We start from the raw sequence: 26,625 nt of genomic DNA, 5'->3' as shown, positions 1-26,625 counted from the left end.
GGGACTTTCCATTAGGGACTGGCGTGACAGGACAAAGGGGAATGGGTTTAAACTTAAACAGGGGAATTTCAGGTTGGATCTAAGGCAGAAGCTCTTCCCTGTGAGGGTGCTGAGGCGCTGGCACAGGGTGCCCAGAGAAGCTGTGGCTGCCCCATCCCTGGCAGTGTTCAAGGCCAGGTTGGACACAGGGGCTTGGAGCAGCTGCTGCAGTGGAAGGGGTCCCTGCCCATGGCAGGGGTTGGAGCTGGAGGAGCTTTAAGGTCTCTTCCAACACAAACCAGTCTATGATTTTATGATTCTATGAGTACTTTTCTGTGCTGTTGCTGCATCTACAGATGCCCTTCAAAAACTCAGACCTAGACAAAATTCACCTCTCCAGTGACCAGTGTTGATTTTTTCAACCTTTTCTGAAAAGAACAGAAAAGAAAGAGAAGGGGATGGGTCTGATCACTTGTCTGGGTATGACAGAAGGGCTCTGGTTTCTCTCTGCTGGTTTTCACAGGCACATCACTTAGCCAGTGTGGTGATCAGAACTGTTCTGGTTTTCACATGTACCAAGGCTCGATTATTTTGGCAGCCTGCTAAGAAGGATAACACAGTGTATGTGTCATTGGTTAAAAACTGTCATGATCACTTCAGCAGTGTTCAAAACAAAGTGGGAGAAAAACATCAGGTTTTCTTAACTGGGAAATTGCCAGGGATTGTTTTCATTAGCAACTTGAGGGTAATGGGGTTTTTTCCATCAGTAATGAAGATAAATAAGAATCACAACTGAAGACCCTGTGAAACAGACAGTGTATCTTTAAGAAGAGATTTCACAGAATTTATTAGACAGAGGCCAGTCTTTGTTAGGAAATGGCTTGTTCATGTGGTTGGCAAGTAGGGGAGTGGGAGTTGTATCCCTCAGTGATGCTGTGTAGTCAGGATTGAGGACAGAGTGATGGCATCCTTGTGTTGGGTGACCAGTGTCTCCCTTTAACCTGTGGACACTGAAGATCTGGGCAGGGTTGAACAGTGGGAGCCCATCTGCATTCATCTTGCTGTAAAAGAGCGGAGGGCAGTGGTAGCAGCAGACCCTGGGCAGCTGTAGGGATGTGCTTAGTGTTCAGCTCTCCTCCAGGAGGGAGGAGGACCCCAGCCCCACCACAGCTTTGGATGTTTTTGTGCAGCTCTTTGTGGCTTGGGTGTCTTGGAAGCTCAGTTGTCATCACACAGCCCCTCCAGTGCTTGGTGCATGGGAGGCTGTTTGTGTGGCACAGCACACGATGGGTGTTGCAATGGCAGTAAGTGATGTGCAGTGGTTTGCTGAAGGACCATTGCAAGGAGGAGCTGAGAACGTGTGAGGTGATGTTGGGAGTTTTCTCTGTCAGCAGTTCTGTCCCTGACCTCTGGGTAATAAAAAGGCTTCTCTGCAGAGTGTGTGGAATGGGGCTCCCGTGGCTGGGAGACCCTTTGGCTGGGAAGGATGCTGTGGATGTTCTGTAGGGTCGTGTAGAGCCAGTCTGGAGGAGGACTGTTCAGGAAAGGGAGTCACAAGGAGATTTTGCCCGTGTAGCTTGAGGGATGCTTGTTGCATTTGATGGGTGATGAGATCTTGCTGGTGCTCAGCTGACACTGGGTGTTCAGGGTGCAGCTGCAGAAGGCAGGCAGGAAGATGGGCAGGTTTTATGTACCCTGCTGCTCACAGAGCAGACTGCAGCTCTCCCAGGGCTCCTGTGCCAGCCCTTTTGTGCTACCATGCAAGCAGAGGGGCCTGAGGGCCAGTGCAGCTGCAGAAAGCACTCAGAAGGCTCTAGATGACCACAGGATGCCCACATGAAGAGGCAGTTCCAGGCTTGTGCCTCCTTTCCAAAGTGCTTTTATTCTAGAATCAACAAGGAGGGGAAAATGGCCTTTGTCCCATTCTCCAAGCATGTAGTGCAGTGGTTAACTTGGAGCAGCTGTTGGAGCAGTGTTTGTGTATGGACAGCTTCCCTCAGCTGCAGTCGTGGGAGGGAGTGAGCTGTCCAGGCAGCTGGGAGCAGCATCTTCATGGCAAAGGCTGCTTTAACCCCTTCCCCCAAGGTCTGAACAAGCTCCTCTGCAGAGAGGACAGATGAGCATTTAACAGGAGACTGGATTTTACTTCGGAATGGGCTTTACTCCAAATGCCCAAAGCCCGGGGGATGTAACAGTGGCCTTGGCAATTACATTGCTGCTCAGTGTCTGTATGATCTCAGGCTCAGTGCCTGGTATGACCTTGGTCTCACAATGCACCATGAAGACTTTCATTCTGATAAGCTACATTATATGTCTAAGACTTTCCTGTGTAAAGAAAGTCCCTATTTCACTTAAAACATCTTATTTATTTGGGTTTGAGTCTAATATGCAATAAGACAGCCCACATCAGTCATCCCCCTCCCCAGAAGGGCTGTACATAGAGCCAGTCCCTGTGTACTGAATGGGGTTTGTTACTGTCTAAAGGGGCACGTGTCTGATCCACAGCAGTGAATCTTCATGTACCCAAGCAGGGCTAAAGTAAAGCTTTGGGAAACAACTTTAATAGCCCAGGTGCAGGTGGAAATTTGTCATGGAATAATGCTGCTCCCAGCTTCACTGCCCAGCTGCTGCTTTTCCTTCTTGAGCTGCATCCTGATGACAGGATGGGATCCAAGGCCAAGGTGGAACACAAGGCTAAATGGGACATGAGTTGAGTGTTCTCCCATGAGGGATGTTTGTGTTGACTGATCTGTACAGGAATGGATGTATCCAGTGTTTTCTGAACAACTTCATGTCAATGCTGGAAGTGTCTTCTAGTCCAATTGGTTTGCTGACACATCTGCATGGTTGTACTGTGTCCTTACTGATACCACTAACCTGTGTGTGAGCCAGACCACTCGTCATGTTACCCGTTTCACCAGCACTGGGCTCTGTTGCTTGGTCTCTGCAGTGTACGTTGATGCAGCAGGAGGGACCCCAGGAAGGCTCCTGCACTTCAGGCAGGCTGCTGTGCTGGCTGACACCCCTGGGGCCATGGGGCTGTTCTGCAGGGTGAAGCCACCCCAATTAGGCTTCATGGAGGGTGATACTTTCCTTGATAGTCCACGTGCTGCCACTTCCCTGTGTCTCTTCTGGTGTCCTGTTTGGTTTCTGTTCTCTTTGGTTCTTGTCTAGGCAAGTGATGAGAAATGGCTTTAACCTGCCCAAGGGGAGACTGAGCTGAGCTCTTAGGCAGAAGCTCTTCCCTGGGAGGGTGCTGAGGCGCTGGCACAGGGTGCCCAGAGAAGCTGTGGCTGCCCCATCCCTGGCAGTGTTCAAGGCCAGGTTGGACACAGGGGCTTGGAGCAAGCTGCTCCAGTGGAAGGGGTCCCTGCCCATGGCAGGGGTTGGAGCTGGATGAGCTTTAAGGTCCCTTCCAACACAAACCAGGCTGGGATTCTATGAAACCAAGGGAAACAGGTCCTTTGCACTTGAAGGGACTGAGCAATGAGTCCCTTTGCCATGGTCTCTCAAGGGTGGCCGGGACAGTCTGGTTTACACAGACCTGACTCTGGGGTGTAGCTGCTCCCCAAGGCTCATCCTCTGGTGGCTTCCTCTGGATCTGTGTACTCTGCAGCCCCACTGAGCTCTACCTGTGAGCCTTGGGCAGGCCCATGAGGACAGCCAGCCCTGCTGACGACCTACAACCCTACCTCACAAGGAAGAAGCTGCTTCCATCTTTCCCAGCTCTCTGCCCTGAAGAGCAGTAGGGGCTGCATGACTGCTAACAGCACGGGGGGATTTTAGCAGCTGCTGGGAATGTGTTGGGAATGAGCACAGCCAGGAGCATGGCGTGTGCATGAGAGGGCAGAGCCTGGGCACCCATCTCCCTGCTCAAGCACGTGTGGGGGACAGGGGAGAGGAGCAGTTACTGCTCTTTACAAGGAGAAGAGGGACCATTGCCAGCATAGGCAGCAGCCAGTGTCTTCAGCACAGTTAGCACAGGTGTGCTGGTCATAGGAAGGTGAGAGCAGGCTCTGAGAAGGGGACTGCCACGTATTCCAGCCAGGAAGAAATAGCCACACTCCTGACAAACACAACTATCCCCAGCACTCAATAGGTGCAGGCTGGGGGCCTGATCTCAGCTTTTGAATGCCCAGAAGGAAACACACTGTCTTCCCAAGGTCATTGTTTCCCTCACAGCTGTTCCTGTCCTGCTGGGCCCACGTCTTGCTCTGGGTTGCGTTTCTCACAGGTTGTGTTTGGCCTTCTTTCAGGAATTTTCGGAAGCATCTCCGCATGGTGGGGAGCCGAAGGGTTAAAGCACAAAGTAAGTGAGCACTGAACCTGTCAGATGTGGGTGTGAGGAGCTGGGGTTGTGCTGGTGGGACATGGGAACTGTTGCATGCAGATGTGGGTAGAAAGGACCTAGCACTGGGCCAGAGAAAGGTGCTGGTGCCATTTTAAAATGAAGCAGCCAGGTTGTTGCAAGTCTCCAGGACACACGGATGTCTGCAAGCAGCCTGCAGGCTATTTCTGAGGACCCTCTGCTTTGGCCATAGCTGATCTCCGTGGCATCAGTGCAAGGAGTGGAAGGAGAGCTGCAGCATCCTTGGCCTGTGTGTGTGGGGTTTGGTGATCATCAGCACAGACACTTATGAGGAGAATCAGAGCTGGGAGTTCTGCGGAGCTGGCGAGGGCTGCCTGGCCTCTTACTCCTCTTCTGAAGCTAAGGACCAGCTGTGGCTCCTGGGACAGTTGGTGCTCCATGTGCCAAGTGGGCTGGTGGCTTTCTCTCTTCTCCTCCCCTGTCCCACTGCCATCTCCACAGCAGGACATGGGGGAAAGTTGCTGAGAGGATGGTGGAAGGAAGAAGAGGAACAGGGAAGAGATTGTAGCAAGGGAGAGATAAGAGAGTGTTTAATGCCTCTACGGGGAAGAAATCACCTGGGATACAGCAGTTCCCTTTCCCTGAGGAAGGCAACACTCCATAACTTGGTTTGGGCAGCTCCCTTATCACTGTGAAGTGGGTTAAGAATGGTGTAACTGCTCCTGAGGATTGCTTCAGAAGATAAAACAGCTCCTTCTTCCCACCTCTGGCAAAGCATCATGTACAGACTGCCCACTGCAAAGCACTGCCGAGTTAAATTTGCATCCTTTCCTTTCTCATATGCTGTGGGAGGTGAACAGCAAAGAGCATTGTCCTTCAAAAGTCTTTATTGGCATCTGAGTTAGCACTGCCTGAAATGAAGAGGGCTTATGTACCCTAGAGCTGTCTGGAAGCTCAGACATGCCTCTGCCTTGGTAACTCTCGGGTCATGTTTTCAAAGCTTTCTTCATGTGCACAGTAGCTAAATACCTGTCTTTAAATGAAAGCTGAGGATGGAGATCACCTGAAGAGCTTCCTATGAGATTTGTCTCCCTGGACTCCCACACTTGGACACACTGCAGCAGAGGACAGGTTGCTTCTCAGCTCTTGTAATGCAGATCTGCAGTGAATTCCTGACATGAGATGCTGTTACTGGACACACTGCAGCAAACTTGCTCTGTCTGCTACCAGAAATAGGTATTAGTGGCTATAAGTGGCTGTTAATCTGGGTGTAATGGCTTTCACAGGGGCTTGCCAAGTCAGATATTGTTGGCAGCTCCCAGGAATTCGCCTGCAGTGCAGCCAGCTGGGCTAAGCTTCCTGGTTCTGCTTGGGAAATGCTGGTACAAACAGTATAATGCCCCTTGGACAAACAAGGAAAGCTGGGGGAGGACTTCTCACACGAGTGCAGGCAAAACCTGAAGGATTTCCTCTTTTGCAGCAAAGTTTAGAAAGTGGGAGCTTTCCAGATTCCTCCCACCCCATCTGGTCCAGCTCTGATTGGGATGCATTAGAACACGCAGGGAAAACTGACTGGAGAATGACTGCCTTCTTCTGGTCATGGAGGTGTCATTAGCTGTTGAGTACATCTGTGAGGCCTTTGAGTCAGAGCATTGATACTGGAATGCTGGAAAAGTTGTGATTAAACTGAGCTGTGTGCATTTAAGGAGAGAGCATCAAGTGTCCTCTTTTGCTGTGTTACGTACCCTGTAATGGTCCTGCTCAAGAATGAGCACTTTGCCTTTTGCTATCCAGAAGGTAGACCCTTGTTTGCTGTGTGGAAAGGCCTCACGTTTGGCAAGTGAAGAGCAAGCCCAGGGGAGTCCGTGATGTGTGGCTTTGGTGGAAATCTCTGGATGTTTTGTTTGCTGGCAGCAGCAGAAGTGGCTTTGGAGTCTGTTAATGTCCTGCTCTGGTTTTATCCTAGCATTTGCCGAACGGCGTGAGAGGAGCTTCAGCAGGTCCTGGAGTGACCCGACTCCCATCAAAGCCGATTCCTTCCATGACTCTCGAGAAAGTGAGTTCTGAGTCCTTTGAGCTTCCTCCTGTGGCCAAACCTCCAGCTGAGGTGTGGATTGGAGCCCCACTGGAGGAACTCCTCTGTGCTCTTTTGTCTGTGATCCTTTTAGTTCCATGAGATCTGAGCAAGTACCACTCCAGGTAGATGCACTTGTTCATCTGTGTGTACCTGTATTTATTTGTAGAGCACAACCCATTCAACCTCATGTTATTGTGCAGTTGCCAAAGGATACCGAGGGGGACAGCTCTCTTACAACCGTCTGTTCCCATTATCCCGTATTTGCGTGGGACCAAAACAACCTACCTGGAAGGACACCAGTCCAAGGCTACTTTCACCACACCAGGGCTAACCTGCCTTCCTTCCAGTGCAGAGCCCCTTCTGAGCTCTTTCCTAGGCTGGAATAGCTCAGGAGCACAGCTGCAGTGCTCCATGAGACGGAGCTTTGCTTTCCTGGCCACCTTGGCTGTACAGATGATAGCCTGGGGCAATCTGATCCTCATTTGGGCTGTCAGGAATTCCTCTGGGAATCCCCAGTAATGCTAGTGGGAACTGAGATGCTGGTGTGTTAATCCACAGGAGGAAATACCAGCATCTTCCCACTGTCTTTTTACAAAGGGAACAGCTGTTTTACCCAGCTTTTATTGAGCTCCTGTAGGCAAGACACATGGTGGATGTGAATTTGCCCATGTCGAAATGGAATGTATTGTAAATGAATTTCAGTAATGGAATGGACTCACCTACTAAGTAAGCACAAGGTGCAGCCCTCCTAGAAGACACACACCAGGCTGTAGGGAGAGATGTAGGTTTCAAAACATGACCCGATGGTTCCTCTGCAGTCTGATTCCTCCCCACTCCCTCAGCTAACTCAGAGGCGAATGGAAAAGACATGGTTCAGACAGGCTCCAGGCACTGCCAGGGACACTGACACTTGGACATCCCCAAAGGCGCAAAGAGGGACATCTTGGTTCTCTTTCCTCAGGCCTTGGCTCCAAGGAAACATTTCTGTTTTTAACCTTTCATGGTCAATTATATTCCTTCCAGATTTTTTTCCCCAGGAGGCTTGAAGGGCAACAGGTAAGGTCAGTTTGGAGAGCAAATTCAAGTGTTCTCTTGCAATCTGTTTGCTACAGCTGTCCTCACGCGCTGGGACTTCTCTGCCAGCATCAGTTTGAGCAACAAGGCAGAGTTTGTTTATACTCACAGAAGACAGAGTCAGAGCAATAATTATTACAGGGAAACCAGCTTTGAAGTCTGTGGACTTTTGCTCATCAGCTTGGCGATGTTGAAGTGTAGAGTCTGTCTGCGTTCTGTCTCCTCCTCCATTTCTGAAGTGACAGGGTGACTGTTGTGATTAGCACTTGAAAGCTAAACTTGGTGACTGTGGAGTGATGAAGAGTTACGTGATGTGTGGTACCGTGATGTGTGGTACCGGCTCTGTGTGTGCTCTCTTCATGTGTTAAGTGTTTTGTCTGCTCAGAGGCACTAGCCCCAGTGTGGTGTCTGTGGGGGAAGAAAGGAGGGCACAAGGAGGGCTTGTGGCACCTCCTGTGAGGTGGCTGCCACACAGGACCAAGAGGGGAAGGGAGGCTGTTCTGTCCTTGTAACGCACGCTGTTCCTGCAGGCCATGACCTTCAGGATTCCTGCGGCACTTTGGATGGCAACTTTGACTTGAACTGGGAAGCAGAGAAGGAACTTGAAGCCGTGGCATGTGATGGAGAAGACTTTATTCCACCAAAAATAATGGTGAGGATTTCTACTCTGCTACATGTATCTGCTCAGGCTGTGTCTGTCCTTCCAGAGCCGCTAAATTTAGGATCTTCATGAGAAGAGGAAAGTCTTTCATGTAGATAACTCTTTAGGTGTATACGAAGGTGACTCAGAGATCAGCCAAGACATGACATGGTATTGAGCATCTGTCATTGCTGGGGATAATGTGTTGAATGAAAACTGGAAATGAAAGGACCTGTAGTGCAGCCCCAGGTCAGAGCAGGACTGTCACCAGCACTGAACTGAGTCAGTAACTGGAGATGTGAGTCTCCAGCAGTGTCTCCCTCCTGTTGTTACCTGCCTGGTATGGAGCTCTGTGTTATGATGCTGTCTGCTCTTTTATGATTTCTTGGTGCTCAGCTTCTCCCTGCAGTCCCCCCTGCTATGCCCTGGGGGATTTGGCAGACAGGACCAGATCTTGACACAACCTTTGGCCACATGCACCAGTACTCAGGCAAAGGGATCTCAAGCTTTCAGGATGGCATTGCCAGTCCAGCAGAGTAGGACTGTATTTGTATGGGTCACCAGGAACCCAGCACGTGGGTTTGTTCAGCCCTTGACATCTCCAGTGTGTCTCCCAGGTGGTGCATGGGATGATTGTACATCCCTGGACTCTTCAGAACCTTTGCATTACCTCCCAGGTGGCTGAAGCAGTGATGTGCTGTCTAGGAGGGAGGGCTCTGAAGTCAGCTTAAGCTGGAACCCACAGGCCCAGGAGCACCACTGCCTGCTCCACTCTCAGAGTGATGAACAGAGGTGCCTGAAATCACAGCACAGTCAAGCTGCCCATGTTCCCACAGTCCTTGTGCTGTGCTTGTGTTGACAGCAGGCACATCCTCTGGGCTCTCATGCTGCTGGAGCCAGCTGAAGCTTCAAGCCAGAGTTGCCAGGCAACCTCCATCTGCCTGACATCCTGTGTCTGCCTGTGCTGATGCTGTTTCATCCCTCGGCTGGTTCCCATTCAGGTATGCACCAGCCAGATACATGGGCCTGTTTGAATGATCCTCTACAGACCCTGGCCCAGAGGAGGGCTGTAGAGAAGTGATCTTTGCTGGGATACAGCCATTTGTGGTGATGCACAAGCTGCTTCCTCTGTGCACACTGGGCTCCACTTTACAAACTGCTGTCTCAGTCCTGCCTTCCAGCAGAGCTGGAGCTGGGGCTTGAGGACACTGTGACCCACAGCAGGACGGGGTGCTCTGTAGAGGATCAGAGGCTTGGAGAACCTTCCAGAGGGATGCAAACAGGCTGGATGAGCTGGGTAACACCTGAACAGGGCACTGTTGCTGTGGCCTTTGTGCGTCTGTTCAGCCTTCTCATGCTGTTCACTTCTTTCTCCCATTACAGCTCATTTCCTCCAAGGTGCCCAAAGCAGAGTATGTTCCAACAATTATCCGCAGGGACGATCCCTCTATCATCCCCATTCTCTACGTAAGTGTTTCGCTTCTGCTATGGCTTGGATGAGTGGGAGCAGGCTTCAGACAGAATTATTTAATGGATGTTTCTTGTCCCTATCCCTGGTTCCTGTTATGGGGATTCTGAAACACTCAGTGATTTGGGAAAGCTGTCAGGAAAGAGCTGGGGGTGTGCTGAACCCAGGGGATGCTGCGAGGGCTGGAGCAGCTCTGCTCTGGAGCCAGGCTGAGAGAGCTGGGCTGGGGCAGCCTGGACAAGAGAAGGCTCCTGAAGGGGAGACCTGAGAGCAGCTCCAGTGCCTAAAGGGGCTGCAGGAAACCTGGAGAGGGGCTTGGGACAAGGGCCTGTAGGGACAGGCCAAGGGAATGGCTTGAACCTGCCCAAGAGAGGGGAGACTGAGCTGAGCTCTTAGGCAGAAGCTGTTCCCTGGGAGGGTGCTGAGGCGCTGGCACAGGGTGCCCAGAGAAGCTGTGGCTGCCCCATCCCTGGAAGTGTTCAAGGCCAGGTTGGACACAGGGGCTTGGAGCAGCTGCTCCAGTGGAAGGTGTCCCTGCCTGTGGCAGGGGTTGGAGCTGGAGGAGCTTTAATGTCCCTTCTAACACAAACCAGGCTGGGATTCTGTGATTTGGCGTCTGGGGTAGCTCGGGGAGGGGGGCTCAGGTCTTGTTGGTAGAGTACAGAGGAGTAGAAATCGCACATGGGGCTGCCAGACTATGGAAGCACAGGCAGGGAGCTTGGGAAGATCAACAAGGAAAGGAGGGCAGGACTGAGCACCCAGGCAGAGCTGTGTGTTCCCAGGCTTAGGGCTCCTCCTTCTGTTCATCCTTAGACAGAACCTCGAAGCTCTACAGTGGGCCATGAGCCCTGTCATTCTGTGAGCAGTGGTGCAACCTGGTCAGTCAGAACCTCGGTTTTCCTCTAGGAGCAGGTGTCTGAAGCACCAGCATGGAGCCATTTTTCTCTTTTCCTCATCACTTTATATTCACTGTGTTTGAAAGGGATGTCCTGATGACCCTGCTGTGCCAGAGACAGATGTGTTGGCAGCGTGGCTGTTTGTAGCCAGCTTAGACACATCTAGAATGAGAGGCTGGCTACAAAACATGGGCCAAGAGGCAAATAGTCATTGCTGATGCTGACTGCGTCTGATGGATGATATGTGCTGTGGACTTGTCTGCAGGATTCAGCTTTGAGACTTGGTCTTCATGGACTACTCAGTCTTCAGCTGCTTTACTCAGATGAGGTTTAGGGTGGTTATTATTGTGGTGTGACTAGAAACCATCAGTTGGTTAAATTGAGCTCTTGGAGCATCAGTTTGCCTGGGAATGGTATTGTGTGCAATGTTAGAGACTATAATAATGTCATGGGAGCTGGTGTAGTGACAGTAAACCTTGATATGTCTTCTCTCTTGGTTTCTAGGACCATGAACATGCCACCTTTGATGACATCCTTGGTACGTGAGTGTTGTTTCCTTTCCTTAACTCCTGCCCCTTGCAGGTGTAACTGATCAACACGTAAAAGTCACTCCACTGCCCTGTGCCTCAGTTGCCACATGTAAAGGTGCTTTTGTCACCCAGTGACACCTGACAGTGTCAGTGCTGTTGGATGTGCTGCAGTAAGGAAACTTCACTTCTGTGGCCCATTTTCTATGCCAAGCTCCCAGTTTATGGAAGAGAAGCTGAGGCTCAGGGCAGCAAAGGTTCATTGTACCCTTGTAGATGAGGAGGAGCTTTAGCAGCGGATCAGGACAACTGGATCTGGTCCAGTGCCCTGGTCACTGCAGAGCAGTGCCTGGTGCTGCTCTGTCCCTTCTCTGCCCTGGAATGTGTCAGGGTTTCCTGCTTTCCACAGCATGAAAGCAAAGGGTTTGCTTTGTCATCATTTGGAATGTGGGTGCTGAGCACCTCTCGCAGCTCAGCCTCCTGCCTTCAGCACTGATGTGATAAGAAATAAGATTATTTTTTAACTTCCTCCATGGTTCAAATTTCCCAATGTGTTTTTTGCAGAGGAAATAGAGAAGAAGCTGAACATCTATCGGAAAGGCTGCAAGATCTGGAAGATGCTGATATTTTGCCAGGTACATGAAAGTTGTGAAGGGCTTGGGGGGGTTGTCACAAATTTGTCTGTTTTTTTCCTGTGAGGGTTCTGAGGCGCTGGCACAGGGTGCCCAGAGAAACTGTGGCTGCCCCATCCCTGGCAGTGTTCAAGGCCAGGTTGGACACAGGGGCTTGGAGCAGCTGCTCCAGTGGAAGGGGTCCCTGCCCGTGGCAGGGGTTGGAGCTGGAGGAGCTTTAAGGTCCCTTTCAACACAAACCAGGCTGGGATTCTGTGACTTTCTACAGGGAAAATTACAAAGAGGAAGCAGTGCTTCAAGGTCAGGTTCTGTTACAGTAACTGCACACGTGCAGCTTTCACTTCTCTTTTTCCCAGACACTGAGCAGTGTGGAGCTGCTGTAACAGCAGGAAATAAAGTCTGATTTAGTGTGGTTAAGTCCAGGGCTGGGCTGCTCCTCAGCAGCTTTCAAGGAAACCAGCTTTACACAGACCTCGAAAGGAGGGCTCCAGAGACAGGAGCAAGCATTTGCGATGCGATGTGCTTGTCGTTTCCATACCCTCAGTGCGGCCGTGGCACGCTGTGTGTCCTGGAGCAGACCGGCAGATGGCACAGCTCAGCGCTGGAGCCCAGCCTGTGCTGTCAGGGTCCGGGCTCGCCGGGCTGGGGTGCCCAGATTCCCTCTGGGTCTGGGGATTTCCTTCCCACGTCTCTTGTTCCTCAGGGTGTTCAGCTTCACACTTCCCCAGCAGCTGTGCTAGAAACCTTGAAATGAGAAGTTAGGAGCTGGCTTGACTTCAACCTTTTTCCATGTGCCCAGTGCTGTAATAGCAGGGTCTGCAGCACACTGACCTGGAGATGGTGACTCAGTTTTCCTGCTGTTGTACTTGAGCTTTTCATGGCTGCTACAGCCAAAGTCCAGCTCTTCCTCAGTGATGTCTCTCCTGCTTATCCCTGCTCAGCTCAGCCTCTCTCTGCCCACCATGGCGAGTCCCATTAAATCCCCAAGCAAAAGGGACTATCTTGTCTTCCCTGTTCCCTCCAGCTACCCACAATGAACATTTTTGTCTATTATTGTGCCTTTTTAGAATGAGGTGGGTATATAACAGTAAAAACCAGAGAATCCAACCCAGCACACTCCTATGTGTGACTCTCTCCCAAGCAAGCCCTGCAGTGCCTGCTATGGAGGACAGGGCAGCTGTGCCTGCCTGGCTCTGCTCCCCTGTGGCACATAGGGCTGTGCAGGACAAGAAACATCCAGGCTTTGTTTCTTCATGGCCTGTGCCCAGTGCTTCACATCTGTCTGTCTGTCTCTTGCAGGGAGGCCCTGGTCACTTATACTTGTTAAAGAACAAAGTTGCCACATTTGCCAAAGTGGAGAAGGAGGAAGATATGATCCTGTGAGTGGCTGCATCACTTTCTGGACTCACACAGCATTGTGCTGCTTGGTTTGCTCTGTGTTCGTAGCACATGCCCTGAGGGGAAGGGTTGGTCAGGGGAAGACGAGGCTGAGGGGGGACCTAATAGCAGCTTAAAGCTCCTTCAGAGAGGGCTGAGCCTGGCCCTGGAGTGGTGCAGCCCTAGGACAGGTCACCAGGAGATTGATGCTTTTATCTGTTGTTCATTGTCTCTGTGGGATAGAGGCTGTCAAAAGGGGGATGGAAATTTCCTCTCCTAACACAGGCATTTCTGACCAGCCCCCAGGACACATGCCTTGTGCCTCTGTTGCTCAGAAGTGGCTGAGGCAGCATTTCTAAGCAGAAATTCAAGCGTTCCCCCCACGGCTGCCTCTGGTAACTCCCTTCTGATTGCTGGGGAAATGGAATTTGCCTCTGCAAAGTCTGCTCAAAGTCCAGCATGTTCCTGAGGAGGATTTTCACTAACACCACCTTGTCAATCAGGGCTGCTGAGGCAACTTCGCTTCTCCTTGCAGAGTTAAGCTTTGCCTGTTTTGCTGCCTGCTTGCTTGTGCTGGCTCAAACTCACTTCATTGTGGGGGAGAGGATGTACACCAACCTGTTCTGCACAACTTGTTGTTGGCATGAGAACTGGGTATTAAAATCTACATCTGTTCAGTGCTCTCATGCTCTGGCACAAACGCTGTCAATAAAATCCTTCAGCACGTGTTTGTGTACACGCTTCTGAGCACAGGCCAGGCATGGCTGGTCCAGAGCTGGTCACTGGGGGACCTTCACAAAGCTGTGAACACACAGCTGAAAACTTGGATGCTTGGATGTGCCTATCTCCATCTAACCTGTATGTCCCTGGGAGGCAGTCCTGAGGGAAGCAATCTGATCACAGAGGGCTTCAGAGCCCACCAGAAGCCTGTCCTGATCCCCTGCCCAGGAGAGGTGGTTGTTATCTCCTCTCCCTTAGGCACAGTGTGTCGCGTCAGTAGTCCCAAAAGGTAAATTGGGTCTGCCTGGTGAGCAGCACCAAGCACTGGGTGGTTTGCTCGTGTCTTTAGCTATGTTGAAAACCAACCTCTGCAGCTGTTCTCTGCTTATTTCGTGCCCTGCAAATGAACCAGTGCACTGATACCACTCATCTTTAGAAAGGGTAATTGTTGATAGAAATGGGAGAGAAAATTGGAGGGAACTGCTGCAAGAGGAGAATGCTCAGTAAAACTGTCAGTCTGAAAGCACTCCTGGTGGACTTTGCTCCCTTCTCTTCACCTTGGAGCTTCCTTGGCTCAACAGGCTGCTCCTTCTTCCCTACCACATGACTGGGACCTGCTCCTCCGGCCCTTGATTGGCCCCTCTGCTTCCTTGTCTAAGAAACCATGGCTCTTCCTGAGCAGACTGTTTCTTGGGCCACAAGCCTCAGGTCCCTTCCGAATGGTGTGTGCTCACATCCTTGTGATTGATTACTCATGAGGAGGGGGGGGGGGTTGTTTTGCTTTAAATTATATATTCTGTTTTTTTTCCTGTTTCTTCCAGCTTCTGGAAGAGGTTGAGCCGGCTGATGAGTAAAGTGAATCCTGAACCAAATATCATTCACATCATGGGCTGCTATGTTCTTGGAAACCCCAATGGGGAGAAGGTAAGAGCTTCCTGGGAATGCCTGGTGAGTAGCACCAAGCCAAACAGTCACACTGTGAAGTCTAAAGCTTCCTCTCCTGCTGGGTGGGAACATGCTGCCACCCTGTCCCATGAGAGGCTGGGAATGGGTGAAGCTCCCTATGGATTGCGCCTTCCCCAGAGGACAGGGGAGGAATAAGTGACAAATACTGAAGCCTTTGAGGAGAACAGTAATTCAAGGCACTTTATTTACTGGTGAGCTAGATGTTTTAAAGAACTGGGGTGGGAGGTTTTGTTGAGGTAGAGAACAATGATGGGCGATTCTGGGTGTCCTGGAGTTCATCTTTGTTTTCAGCTGCTAACCCTCAATATTTATTTCCTTTCAGCTATTTCAGAATCTGAAAAACTTAATGAATCCTTATAGGGTTGCCTTTGAGTCTCCACTTGAACTATCAGCTCAAGGTAACTTATTTTCTGTACAAAGACACACACCATCCTCATCAAGCTGCCTCCTTCAGTGGGCTTCTTCAAAAAGCCATTCTGAGCTCCTTCAGCCCTGCCATGGTCTTGTTTTTGCTTGCTCCTTGTGCAGTTCAGTGACCGAGCTTGGTTTTGCCCTGCAATTGCTCCATGTTCACATTTCAGATGTTTTGTTGGCTGCACAACCCTCTCCCAGGCCACGGGCAGTGGCAAAGCAGCCTGAAGAGCAGGCAGCTTTCCAGGCTCAGTTTAGGAGATCTCTCATGTACTGGGGGGCATGTGAAGTCCATGGCAGAAATGCAAGTGAGAGCAGAAGCTTTTCTGTAACTAAGTGTGCAGGATTCGCCTCTGCAGGACTCAAACCACTGGTACTGAGTGAGTTGTCATCAGCAAGCAATGGGCTGGAGCCATTCTGCATCTCAGTCTGATTTGCCTTGCTTTTTTTAATGTTTTTTGCCTGTAGTTCAGGCAAAGAATCTTTCCTGTTCTTTGGTCAGTGTAATTATGGGTGCAGTTTCTGAAGCGACATATTCTGAGTTTGCCCTTATTTTACCTTAGCTGTAATCCGTAGTACGTTGTTCTCTAAGAAGATAAGAACATGCCGCATTAGGCTGTAAGCACTGTGGAGACTTCCTCTGCTGCTCACACTCGCATCAGCACTGATGGGTTATTTCTAACTCCACTTACTGTCACCGGATCATACAGGAGCTGAGCACATTCATGCTGCACAAAGCTGTCTGTGTCCTGTTGAAATTTGGACCCCACTTTACACAGTGTTTGCACAGATTCCATAGCAAACATTCTGGAGCAGCTTTCTTATGAAGAGAGGCTGAGAGAGCTGGGCTTGTTCAGCCTGGAGAAGAGCAGGCTCCTTAAGGGGGAGACCTTAGAGCAGCTCCAGTGCCTAAAGGGGCTGCAGGAAAGCTGGAGAGGGGCTTGGGACAAGGGCCTGTAGGGACAGGCCAAGGGGAATGGCTTGAACCTGCCCGAGGGGAGACTGAGCTGAGCTCTTAGGCAGAAGCTCTTCCCTGTGAGGGTGCTGAGGCACTGGCACAGGTGCCCAGAGAAGCTGTGGCTGCCCCATCCCTGGCAGTGTTCAAGGCCAGGTTGGACACAGGGGCTTGGAGCAAGCTGCTCCGGTGGAAGGGGTCCCTGCCTGTGGCAGGGGTTGGAGCTGGATGAGCTTTAAGGTCTCTTGTAACCCAAACCATTCAAGGATTTTATGTGTGCCCAGAAGCAACTTGCAGTGCAGTTCCTGGGTTTCTGTGCAGCTTGGCAGGCAAGGCAGCAGGTTCTGTGTGCACACATTTAAGCAGTTAATCGTTGAAGAGGCTGGGCTGGAGAATACGCCCCAGTTTATCCCCTTGATCAATCTGGGACGCGCTAATAGCGCACCCGCTGTAATCCTCTGCAAAGTCATCTGAAACTAATCTTAATCAGGCCTCAGAAGCACAAATCCCATCCTTAAGCCCTGTCTCAGAGTCTGTTTGCCCTTGGGTTTTCAAAGGTACTCTCTGCCTCCTGTTCATTGCCTTGGGTCTGTAGTGGCCTTGTGAGACCTCCTCCTTCTGTCAGAGGTGCCAGTGCATAGAGCTTGCATTAGTGTGTCCTGTTGAGCTCCTTGCTGTGAGAAGACAGCTTTGCAGGACAGGGGCACCTGTAAGTGTTCATTTGTAAACCAAAGCACCCATCTTTATTTTGAATTTTCAAGTTACTTGTTTTTAATGTTTCCCACAAGTCTTTACAATGAGTTAATTCTGGCTTTGTGATGTCCTGAAGTCCCTGGGCTGGGTAGCCTCATGCATGCTGTTGGAGCCGTGGTCTGGTGGCAGGGAGTTGGGCCTGGATGATCTTAAGGTCCTTTCCAACCCAAACCAATCTGTAATTCTATGATGGTCCACAGCCCCCTTCCACAGCCTCTTTCTGCAGTTAAGTGCAGGAGATGTCAAAGTCTGGAGACAGCTTCTGTGCTCAGTATCCAGCTCAGACAAACCCTGCCAGGGGATTTAAGGAGCCTTTCATGGTTTGAATTCTACCAAGAGGTTTGCTGCTAATGGCACCTTCCCATGCTTTGGGCAGGTGCTCGGTGTATTCACCAATGAAGCATGTGGATGGGCTCTCCTGTGCCTCTGCCTATAGGTGGGTAGGGTGTTTTTGCGGCCGCAGGGTGTAACCCCTCTGCTTCATTTCACTCCTAGGTAAGCAAATGATTGAGACTTACTTTGACTTCCGCCTTTACCGCCTCTGGAAGACCCGCCAGCACTCTAAACTATTGGATTACGATGACATTTTATGAGCTGGAGAAGACTTTGCAAGAGGAAGTTGATCACCGGTGTCCAAGAAGTCGTGCTGATTGCAGAGAGACTTTTTTATTGGCACGGGGAGCCCTTCAAAGCCCTATGGGAGGCAGCAGTGCTAAAGGGAGGGAAGAAGGAGCCCTCGGAAGTGTGTTGGGAGGAAAGTCTCCTGGGTCAAGAGAGACTGGAGGGGAAAGGGTTTGACACCTCACTCGCCTCAGGTCAGAGCCATGGTGTCTCAGGAGGAGCTGTGTGCAATGAGGACAGGATGGAGTTCCTTGCAGAACTGAGCTGTTTTGGGTCAGAATGGGCCAGATTTGATTCCAGGTCCTTTTAAAGACTTTTGAAGCTCAGGTTTTCTTACAAAAAAATAAAATCAAATCACTTACCCATGCACTACACTGAAGAAGTGACCAGAGCACAGAGGAAGGAGGGTTTGTACTGATGGCACCTTCTGTGCAGGGGATGTTGGAGAGCAAGGACTGCTACACCTACTCCTGCAAGCTTAGAGCAAGACGATCCAGTTTCCATGTGAATATATACTGGAATATAGAATTGAAACCTATCTCTTTTTGGTTTTGTTTAATAGAAATTAAGAAGTGCAATTTTTATAGTAAGGGGGGTAGAATCCTTCCCAGTATTTAATTAGCTAAAAATAACACACCAGTAACCAATAGATGAGGTATTTTTTTGGTCTGCTTGAAAATATATTCAGAATGGTAATATATCTTCTGTAGACATATTTAATCACCAGCAAACATGGTTTTAAGGTAACTTAGCAGACCCTGCATGTCTGCTGCATTGATCAAGCCGGTTTGGTTCCTTACTTTCAGAGTAGCTGTGTTGCACTCATTGTATGTGCTCTCACGAATGTATAGTTCTCCTCCAAGTAGACACAACTTTGTTACTTTCTATTTTGCTGCTTGCAAAACTACAGGACTTGAGTTTTGCTGAAATACTTTAGGTTAGAAATACAGAACCTGGCTGCAAAGCCTCAGTTGGGTTCACTATGGTATCAAACTGAATTAGAAACTAATAGCCATGGTAATTAACTTGTTCATGCTGGTGTTTTGCTGTGTGTTGAGAGATGAGTTCTCCTCCTAGCCCGCCGTGTGGAGCGGCACAGTTCCGCGACCACCAGAAACCCTCCACAGAGACTGAAGAGATGCTTGTGGAGGAGCACAGCATGGGGTTGTAGCACGAGTTTGGATCTTCCCTCTGTTCACTTGATTGCCAGTTGTTTGTGCATCAACCACCTTTTTCCCACTTCTAAAAAGACCTGTTGAATGGTCTGAGCTGCTCACATCCCATCCGGTGTAGGACAGAGGATGCCCAGAGCTGTGCTGAGCAGTCGGGTTTGGGAACTCAGGCTCCTGCTTGCCATGTGAGGGTATATTTGAGAATATTTTTCCTTTTTGTTTCAGTCAGGGGGTTGCTCTTTGGTTTGGGAAGGGTTTGTTCATCTTATACCCTCCCGTTCAGAGGGTAAATACTGCTCGGAGCCTGTGTAGGTCTCTGTCAGTTCTGCGAGGTGGTACAAGTTACTGCTTTTCTAAGTCATACACACTGGAGCAGTAACTGGGAAGGATTACCTCGATTTCCTGCTCTCTAAAATTAGTTGGTTGTGAAGGATAATATATGTACAAATCTTCTAAATACTTCACAACAAGAACTAGCTGTTCTGACCTGTAGAGTACTCCTTCCCCCTTGACACAGCCGTGGGTGTAAGTCTGGGGAGCAGGCATCCGGCTGGAACTGCTCAACCCTTTGCACCACAGCAGTTTTATAGCAGAACTTTTGGAGAAATAATGTACATACAGTAAGGAAAGGAATAGCTGGAGAGAGATGGTTTAAAGTCATTGAAAACAACACATTGAAACAAATAGGTGCAGGCTGTTGTTGTACCCTAAGGGGGACCTCTTTGGGGTAGTTTGGTAGCTGGGGCTCATCCCTGGCTGGACTCTTGCCCTCTTCATGTTATCCAGCCCTGTAGTGAAGGGGATAATGGGCCCCATTCTGTAGCTTTTGGAGAGAAATGCCAAGTATAAGAAAGAAAACACAGCTGTAGGATGGCAGCTCCCACCAGCTGTGCTGGGAGAGGTGGGAGCTGGGGCTGTGATGAAAGCAGGAAGTTGTGTGTGATGTGGGAAGGCAACAGCAGCAGCAGGTTAAAATGCTGACACAAACCCCTCTCCCTTTCTGCCCCTTTGGTCATGCTCCTAACTGGGGGCACAATGTTCTCCCTTTCTCCTTGCTAAAGTAAAACCCCAATCTAGTGAACTTGGTAGCATGAATGTAGCATTGTGGAACTATTGAAAACCTTCTTTAACTCCGAAAGGGCCCGTTTCTGTATCCACTTGAGTGATTTCTCTGTACTATTGTATATCTATCCTCATTGACCACTTGTAGAACTAGGGGTGCAAAGTAGCAAGGTAGCTTGTACAGTTGCATAACTTCTGTAGGAAGATGTGTGTTTGAATGACCATTATGGACTGTTGTAGTGGTGCAGTTGACTGTAGTGTAGTGTAATGACACCGATGAATGCGTTTCTCTCCAAAGATCTATATTCCTCAGTTTGTGATTTATGACATGAGCGTGTTATTCCCTTTGTGGTGTTTGTTTGACTAAAGAGACGAAATGCTCTAAAAGCTGTGACTGGAAAGACAACAGACTTTGATGTTTCAAGTCCTTTGTGCAAACAGTGTCGTTGAAGTTACCCATTTCTGAAAGCAGAAAACCAGTTTCTTCCCCTTTTTTACCTGCTTGGATTTTTCCACTGGCTGCTGGGAGCGGAAGGGACCAGCAGAGGAGAGGATACAAAAAATACATCATTATTTAAACTTTAGAGTTAAAAATAGAGCCTGGAACTTCCTCCATTGAACCAGCTGGTGAAGGATGACTCAGGGTGTGCTCAGCACGGTCCCAGCCATGACATCCCCTCCACAGACACTGAGGCCCCTTCCTCGCACCCCAGGAGCGAGGGCTGCTGGGCACACAGCACAATCTGTTGTTCCACTTCTGCACCCAGCTTTCTGCTGCCTGCTCTCGGGGTGTGTCTGGGGGAAGCTCTGAAACCGGTTCGTTCACACACACTTGGTAATTGCAGCTGACCTGGCTCAGTGGAGCTCACCTCTTGGGGTAACTGGAGCGAGTGGTCATGGTGTGGCTGAGTTCCAGCCCTGTGGCACCGTTAGGCTCAGCCCCACCATGGGGAACTGCTCCTGCAGGTCCTGTGTGGGCTGGATTTGCTCTTAGCAATGGGAACACCTGGTTGACCCTGGAGAGAAGCGGATCAAACTGGGATAGCTGAATTGAGTGCCAGCCCAACCATGCTGGGAGTTTCTGCTGCTCTTGCTATGAGCAGTACTGAATGTCAGCAGTCTGCTGGTTGTGTTATGACCTGGGCTGGGATTGTCACCTCCAGGAGAGGAGAACGGTGGGCAGCAAGTGCAGCCACCAGTCTGGTGTGCAGCTCCTCAGCCTAGCTCATATGCTGGGAGCAGCACCTGATCCTCTGCTGCCTGCAGGTTCACCAGCTGTAGAGGCTTGGGGGCAGTGGTGGTGTCTTCTTGGAGGTGGCTTTAGTCTTCTAGAGGGTTTTCCAGGCAGGCTTTTCTCTTTTCCTCTTCTTTGGCTGGGAAGGAAAGGGAAGAAGAAAATTCAAGTTACCCGAAGGACACAGAAATGGGTGGAAAATTGAGCTAAAGTGTTTTGCACCTCTCCTCGTGCTGCAGCCATCAACTTCCCTTCACAGCCGACCTCCTGGGCTGGGAAACAGATGAGTGAGCAGATAATCCCTTCCTGCATTAAAAAACTAGAAAACAAACCCAGTAAAGTCCTTGGAGCTCTACCAAACCCTCTGACTGGGAAAGGCAACCATCCTGCCATGCGAGGACACCGCTGTGTGCACCCAGGGGAGCCCACCCGCTTCTGCCTCCCAGTGCCCCCAAAGCCACCTGAGCCACATCCCATGGACCACAGTGGGCTCTGCTTTGCCTCTGCGGAGGGGCCTGTGGAAGTGGACTTGTTCTTTGTTTCTCAGCTTGGACCTCGTGCCTGGAGCTCAGCACAGGGCTCCTGCTCCCAGGGCTTCTGGAGTGCACGTGTGTGTGTGTGCAGGGTGTCTCTTCACACACAGGCTCTTTCCTGTGGTCTGGGGAGACGGTCCCCCTTGACTGTCCCCATGTACTCTGCCATGTGCAGGAAAGCGTGGGGCAGCATTGCCATTGTCTGTGATGTGTTAGCATCTCACCGGCTCCTGGCACTCATCCATTGCACAAATAGCTGCTGCAGTTTGGGGACGTGACTGCGTTGGTGACCTGTGGCTGGGAGTTCCTGTTTCCAAGGCTGTGCTGGCAGAGTGACTACAAACACTGCTTCGTCACCTTTGGACAACACAAGTGGGGTCACTTGAAAGAATGGAAAATGCTGATTTCAAACCGCCAGCCTGGCAGGATCTGGAAATGGGAGCGTGTCCTTCATCCCACCCAGACTGGAGTGGAACAACAGGCTTGCTCTGCACTCTGTGTACGTGTAAACACCAACCCATCAAAAGCCAGGCTGAGTCACGCTTACAGGTTGTTAATGCATTGGTCCAGGATAAGGTATGGTAGTGTACGACCAAAAATACCTTTGTGGCCCATGGTGGCTGGTGTGCACTGCTGGAAGCTCCCATCAGAGGATGTGCTGTGTCATGTCACCCTTGCTGAGCGATGGGGACACAGCTCTGCAGGTACACATGAAGCTGAATCGCTCCATGCTCTGGGTTGTGCCGATGATACAGACAGCCCTTCCCAAAGGATGCCATGCACATCTCCTTGTATTCTCCATAGGATAGCCAGTGGCAGTATCATTTTCCACACCACCTGTAAAATGTTGTTTGTGATCCTGTACTTTGTTCCATGCTCCCAGAGTATCCGTGGCTTTCTGCATCTTCCATGCGAGCATTTGAATTCTAAGTTGTGGAAACACAAGCCAGAGTCAACTGGAAACTGTTCTGGTCTTGATGACAAGTCAGCCTGGAAATAATACCATATACTGGAACTGAGTGAGTAAACGGGTGGTTTAATGACCATGAACATGGCTGTGATCATTGTTCCTCCCCGGTGATCCTGCAGTTGGCAGAGATAATAGCAAGATGCTGGAGTTTGCTGTCTCCTGCCAAGGTTGTGCACAAGCAGTCGGAGAGTGATGGGAACCAGGAGCTGCTTTGATTCCGGAATAAATTCAGCCCCACATACTGCCATCAGTGGGAGGAAAAGGCTGGAGGGAATAAAGCTCATGGACATTAAATGTAGGACTCCAGCTGAAGGGAAGCTAAACTGCATTCTGCTATAAATGTTTAGTAAATCTTAACTAATACAACCCAGTAATTTTTCACTTTATTGTATTGCTTTTAGAGGATCCTTAACATTGCCACGGGTCAGGTCCGATCCAGGGCTGGCACAGTGGGAAGCCAGGCCATATCTTGTAGTTAATTGGAGACTTCAGTCTCTCTTCCTTATCTCAGCAGCCAAAGGAACTGGTGATTAATCACAGCACTAACGGCCCCATAAACCTGTAGCAAGAGGAGCCTCCACCTGCATTGCTCAGCGTTGAGCAAAGGGAAGGTGTTCCCGGAGGCCCTCAAGCCAAGGTTTCATCTTGTCATGGGGAAACCCCTCCAGTGATTCCCTGAATCCCTACAGCAACAGCCACGGGCACAACCTGCCCGACTGCCAGGGTTGTCTGAGTGGTGTTCTCCTGTGGTTGTGCAGGGCTGTACCTGGGGAGCAACCTTACCAGGGCAGTCAGACTGCAGCGTGTCCAGCACCAGGCCAGGGGCTGGGCACTGCTGCTGGCACCCTGGCCTCTGGCTGGGACCAGCACAGATGCATGTCATGGCATTCAATAGTGTGAGGTTATGGGATAATTCTTTCCTTCTTTAGTGCTAAAACTTAGTTGCAGGGATACAGTCACCACTACAGATCCTGTTAATTTGGAGCTGGGAATTCCAGAACAGGTATCATTACCCTCACATTCAAAATACCCTTAAAGCATTGTAGATGAGCCAGCCAAGGCCCTTTGAGTGAGGATCTCTCTGCTCACTGTGCTAAGTGAGATGTGGTTTTGTTGGGTGTTAAGATGGGGATGACTGAAAAAACCAAGTGAGTTTGGTGTTCCTCATCCCAGGAAATGAGGCTGGAGTCGTACCCGAATGAGCAAGACTGTAGTTTTTCCGCTGTGTGTTTCCTGTTGATCTTTACCAACTCTATTCCTGGAACTGGGCTGACTTCAGTGGTGATGCCAAGCACAGAAATAGCTGAGCAGAAAATGGCCTTTTGGATTTTCACTCCTTCCCCTCGGAGTCCAGGCACCAGTTTTCATTTCCAGCTCAGCTGTGAGCATTCCCTTTGCTACTGCAGAGCTGCTACTGAGGAGGCCTCATTGGCTTCCTGAACAGAAAACCAAACACAGGAGTAATGAGTGGAAAAGGTAATGGTGCAGGCTTTGAAAATGAGTCTGGTCATGTAGAGGACAAGGTTATACCTGGTAATGCTCCAAAACTCTGGGATGTCTCATAGCATCCCAGGCTGGTTTGTGTTGGAAAGGACCTTAAAGCTCCTCCAGCTCCAACCCCTGCCACAGGCAGGGACACCTTCCACTGGAGCAGCTTGCTCCAAGCCCCTGTGTCCAACCTGGCCTTGAACACTGCCAGGGATGGGGCAGCCACAGCTTCTCTGGGCACTCTGTGCCAGCGCCTCAGCACCCTCATAGTTCCTTTCATCCTAATGAGAGAAAGAAAGAAGCAGAGGTCAACAGGGAGAAACAACCCCAAACCACCCAAATGTGAACAGTGATCAGCCATTTGACAAGCCTTGTGAGGATACAGCACTCTGGGGGCTGGTTCTGCCTCTGCTCTCTGCTGAGCTCAGAGGGAGCTGGCCAGAACCTAACCTGAGTGCAAAGCTCTGTGGGTGCATCCATCCCGGGTGAGGCTGAGCCCCTGGTACATCCCAGCACTCGGGTCCCTCTTTGCTCAGCCCAGCAGGAAGCTGAAGGCAGAACAGATGCATGAGGAGCTTGAAATGCTGACCTTAGAGAGCCTCTGGGTTAGAGAGCTCGACCCAGATGTGCTGGTTTGGGGCCCCAACTGCCTTAAAGTTAGTGGAGAGTTTTGAATGCAAAGACTGTAACCGCTGAGGTCTCGGTGGGCCCTGGACCAGCAGGTTGGCTGCTTGGGAAAATCCGATGGGAGACACTCCAAAGTCCTCTCCCCGGTATTGGAGGTGGTTTCTGGCTGGATGTCAGGCAAGGGGCAAAGCTGGCTGTGACATGGGAGACATTTGCTATCTCTACTGCCTCCGTCAGTGTGTTTCTCTGAGACTATCTGCTGCTTCGTGTATGATAACCAGGTTTCAAATTAATGTTTCTAGGTTTTAAGATGTGATTTAATAAAAAGAGATGTTTCTGGGAAAGCAGGTTGTCTCTCTCATTTGGTTCTCGTTGTTGTTGTTGCTCTCTGGCTGTTCAGGACCTCTGAACGGCAGCACCGAGGGAAGTGCTGAAAACTCAGCAGTGCTCGAGAGGTGCAAAAGGCCCAGATGCAGTTAAAAGGGGAGGAAGGTAAAAACTGGTGCTTTAACCAAGCAACCATCTGAGAGGCAAAGCCCAGGGATGGCGATAGTGCAGAGTGATTCACAGCTCCAGCAGTGTCTGTGGCTTGGGGAGCATGGAGGGAATGCCTAAAGGGCTAAAGCGTGCCTTTTCCTGGGAGGAAGGTGGATCTCTGAGCATCACCATAGGCACTGAGGAGCAGAGCCCTGGGGAAAACAGACCAGCTCCGAACAAAGCACATCCCCAGGAGGGCAGAAGACATCCAATTCCACTTGCTCTGTGGCTGGTCTGTTTGACCTGATTGCCAAAATGAGCAGGTCTGGGTCCCCGCTGCAATCCTCCCCTTTACCTCCATTATCAGTGGTCACCTCCAGGTTCAGCCTCCGCTACATGTGGTACCCGCAGCCCCTCTGGGCACTGGCAGAGACAAACAGGCTGCACAGCTCTGTCAATGAAGGCGTTTCTCTTTGGCACCGGGATCTCTCAGCCCTCATTTCTGCATCCTCCCCCTGTGCAGGGTTTCTGCCCCACACCACAGCAGCTTGGGACGTGCTGTATCCAGCTTAGCAGTGCAATAGACGACAGAAATCCCTTTTAATCCCTCACCACCAACCGCACAGCCAGCTCCTGGCCAGTGTTCTCCCCAAGGCCTTTGCAGCATCAGTGGTGCCTGGATTACCTGGTGCCTAGAAAGATGGTTTTTATCCTGAAACCTTTATTCTTTATCCTGGAACCATTCCATGCCAGCACTGTCCTGTTTTTGAATCAGCCACCATAGGGTACAAGGTCAAATTTGCTGCAGAAGCCCAGTTAGAATGGATTGGTTTTACTTATTGCCTCCTTCCCTGTCCCTTTGTGCTCTGTTACTCATGATGGGGTGATGGGGACACATGGGAGCTGTGTGGATGCAGTTTGGCTCTGCCCTATAAAAGAGTGAGGCTGAGATGTCTTGCAGGGCTTAAAATGAAATCAAGTCTCTCCCTTCCCACCAAGCTCTGCTCTTTCCCTGTTCCCACCATTTCCAGCCCTACTCCCTCTCAAGCCATGTCTGGTACAGATGTGTCCTGTTGCTGGCTTCACAGCCACACCAGCTGTGCCCTGGTGCTGCTGGGACACTGGGAACTCGTGCCTGTGCTACACGGTGCCACTTGGCCATGGTACCCTCCGGAGCCTGTCCCCTGCCATTGTCACACCTGGGCTTTGTAATCCAGCATTCATTTCTGTGACAGGGTTTCCAGGAGCCTCTCAGTAACACAACTGCAGGGTTAATGATGGGTGTACATCCCACAATGCAGGGGATTAGCTCCAAAGCACCCGCTTGCCAGCCAAGCTCCACTGTCCAGTCCTTAACATTGCTCCACTGACAGCCCAGGAAAGATCCTGGCTGACAGGGGAGGAGATGGATAATGTCTGGTTTCATTATCTGCTATCAGGCAGGCAGACGTGCAGTGACACTGGCAGATGTCAGGTTCGCTCCCCACAAAGAGAAGTGTTTTCTTTGCACCAGGTGCAGCCAAACTGCATGGGATTCATTATGTGAGGATTTACGGGCTTTACACGGGCTCAAAAGCCAAAAGCGGACAAGGCCAGGAAAGAGAAAGGCACCGAGATCTGCCCGGTACAAAGGCACATTGTTGGCTCTGGACGTGCC

At 50.5% G+C, this 26,625-nt stretch overlaps 1 protein-coding gene across 5 annotated transcripts in view; it reads left to right on the top strand.

Annotated features, from left to right (window-relative positions):
• Positions 1 to 18,147, top strand: part of NSMF (NMDA receptor synaptonuclear signaling and neuronal migration factor) — a 45,608-nt gene extending 27,461 nt beyond the window's left edge. For 3 of the 5 annotated variants that reach the window (XM_034067812.1, XM_034067814.1, XM_034067813.1), the window contains 10 exons: positions 4,236 to 4,288; positions 6,255 to 6,344; positions 7,970 to 8,091; positions 9,463 to 9,546; positions 10,948 to 10,981; positions 11,535 to 11,605; positions 12,902 to 12,981; positions 14,521 to 14,623; positions 14,988 to 15,063; positions 17,280 to 18,147. In XM_034067812.1, coding sequence (XP_033923703.1) covers positions 4,236 to 4,288; positions 6,255 to 6,344; positions 7,970 to 8,091; positions 9,463 to 9,546; positions 10,948 to 10,981; positions 11,535 to 11,605; positions 12,902 to 12,981; positions 14,521 to 14,623; positions 14,988 to 15,063; positions 17,280 to 17,377 — 811 coding nt within the window. In that variant the 3' untranslated portion in view covers positions 17,378 to 18,147. The remainder of the gene's footprint in view (positions 1 to 4,235; positions 4,289 to 6,254; positions 6,345 to 7,969; positions 8,092 to 9,462; positions 9,547 to 10,947; positions 10,982 to 11,534; positions 11,606 to 12,901; positions 12,982 to 14,520; positions 14,624 to 14,987; positions 15,064 to 17,279) is intronic. The other 2 variants (XM_034067815.1, XM_034067816.1) reach the window with 1 other exon arrangement.
• The last annotated feature ends 8,478 nt before the right edge of the window (positions 18,148 to 26,625 follow it).

Source organism: Melopsittacus undulatus, chromosome 11 (genome assembly GCF_012275295.1).
Source record: "Melopsittacus undulatus isolate bMelUnd1 chromosome 11, bMelUnd1.mat.Z, whole genome shotgun sequence".
NCBI classification, from domain to species: domain Eukaryota; kingdom Metazoa; phylum Chordata; class Aves; order Psittaciformes; family Psittaculidae; genus Melopsittacus; species Melopsittacus undulatus.
Note: the sequence above shows the minus strand (reverse complement) of the source record. Positions and strands in the feature narration are given on the sequence as shown.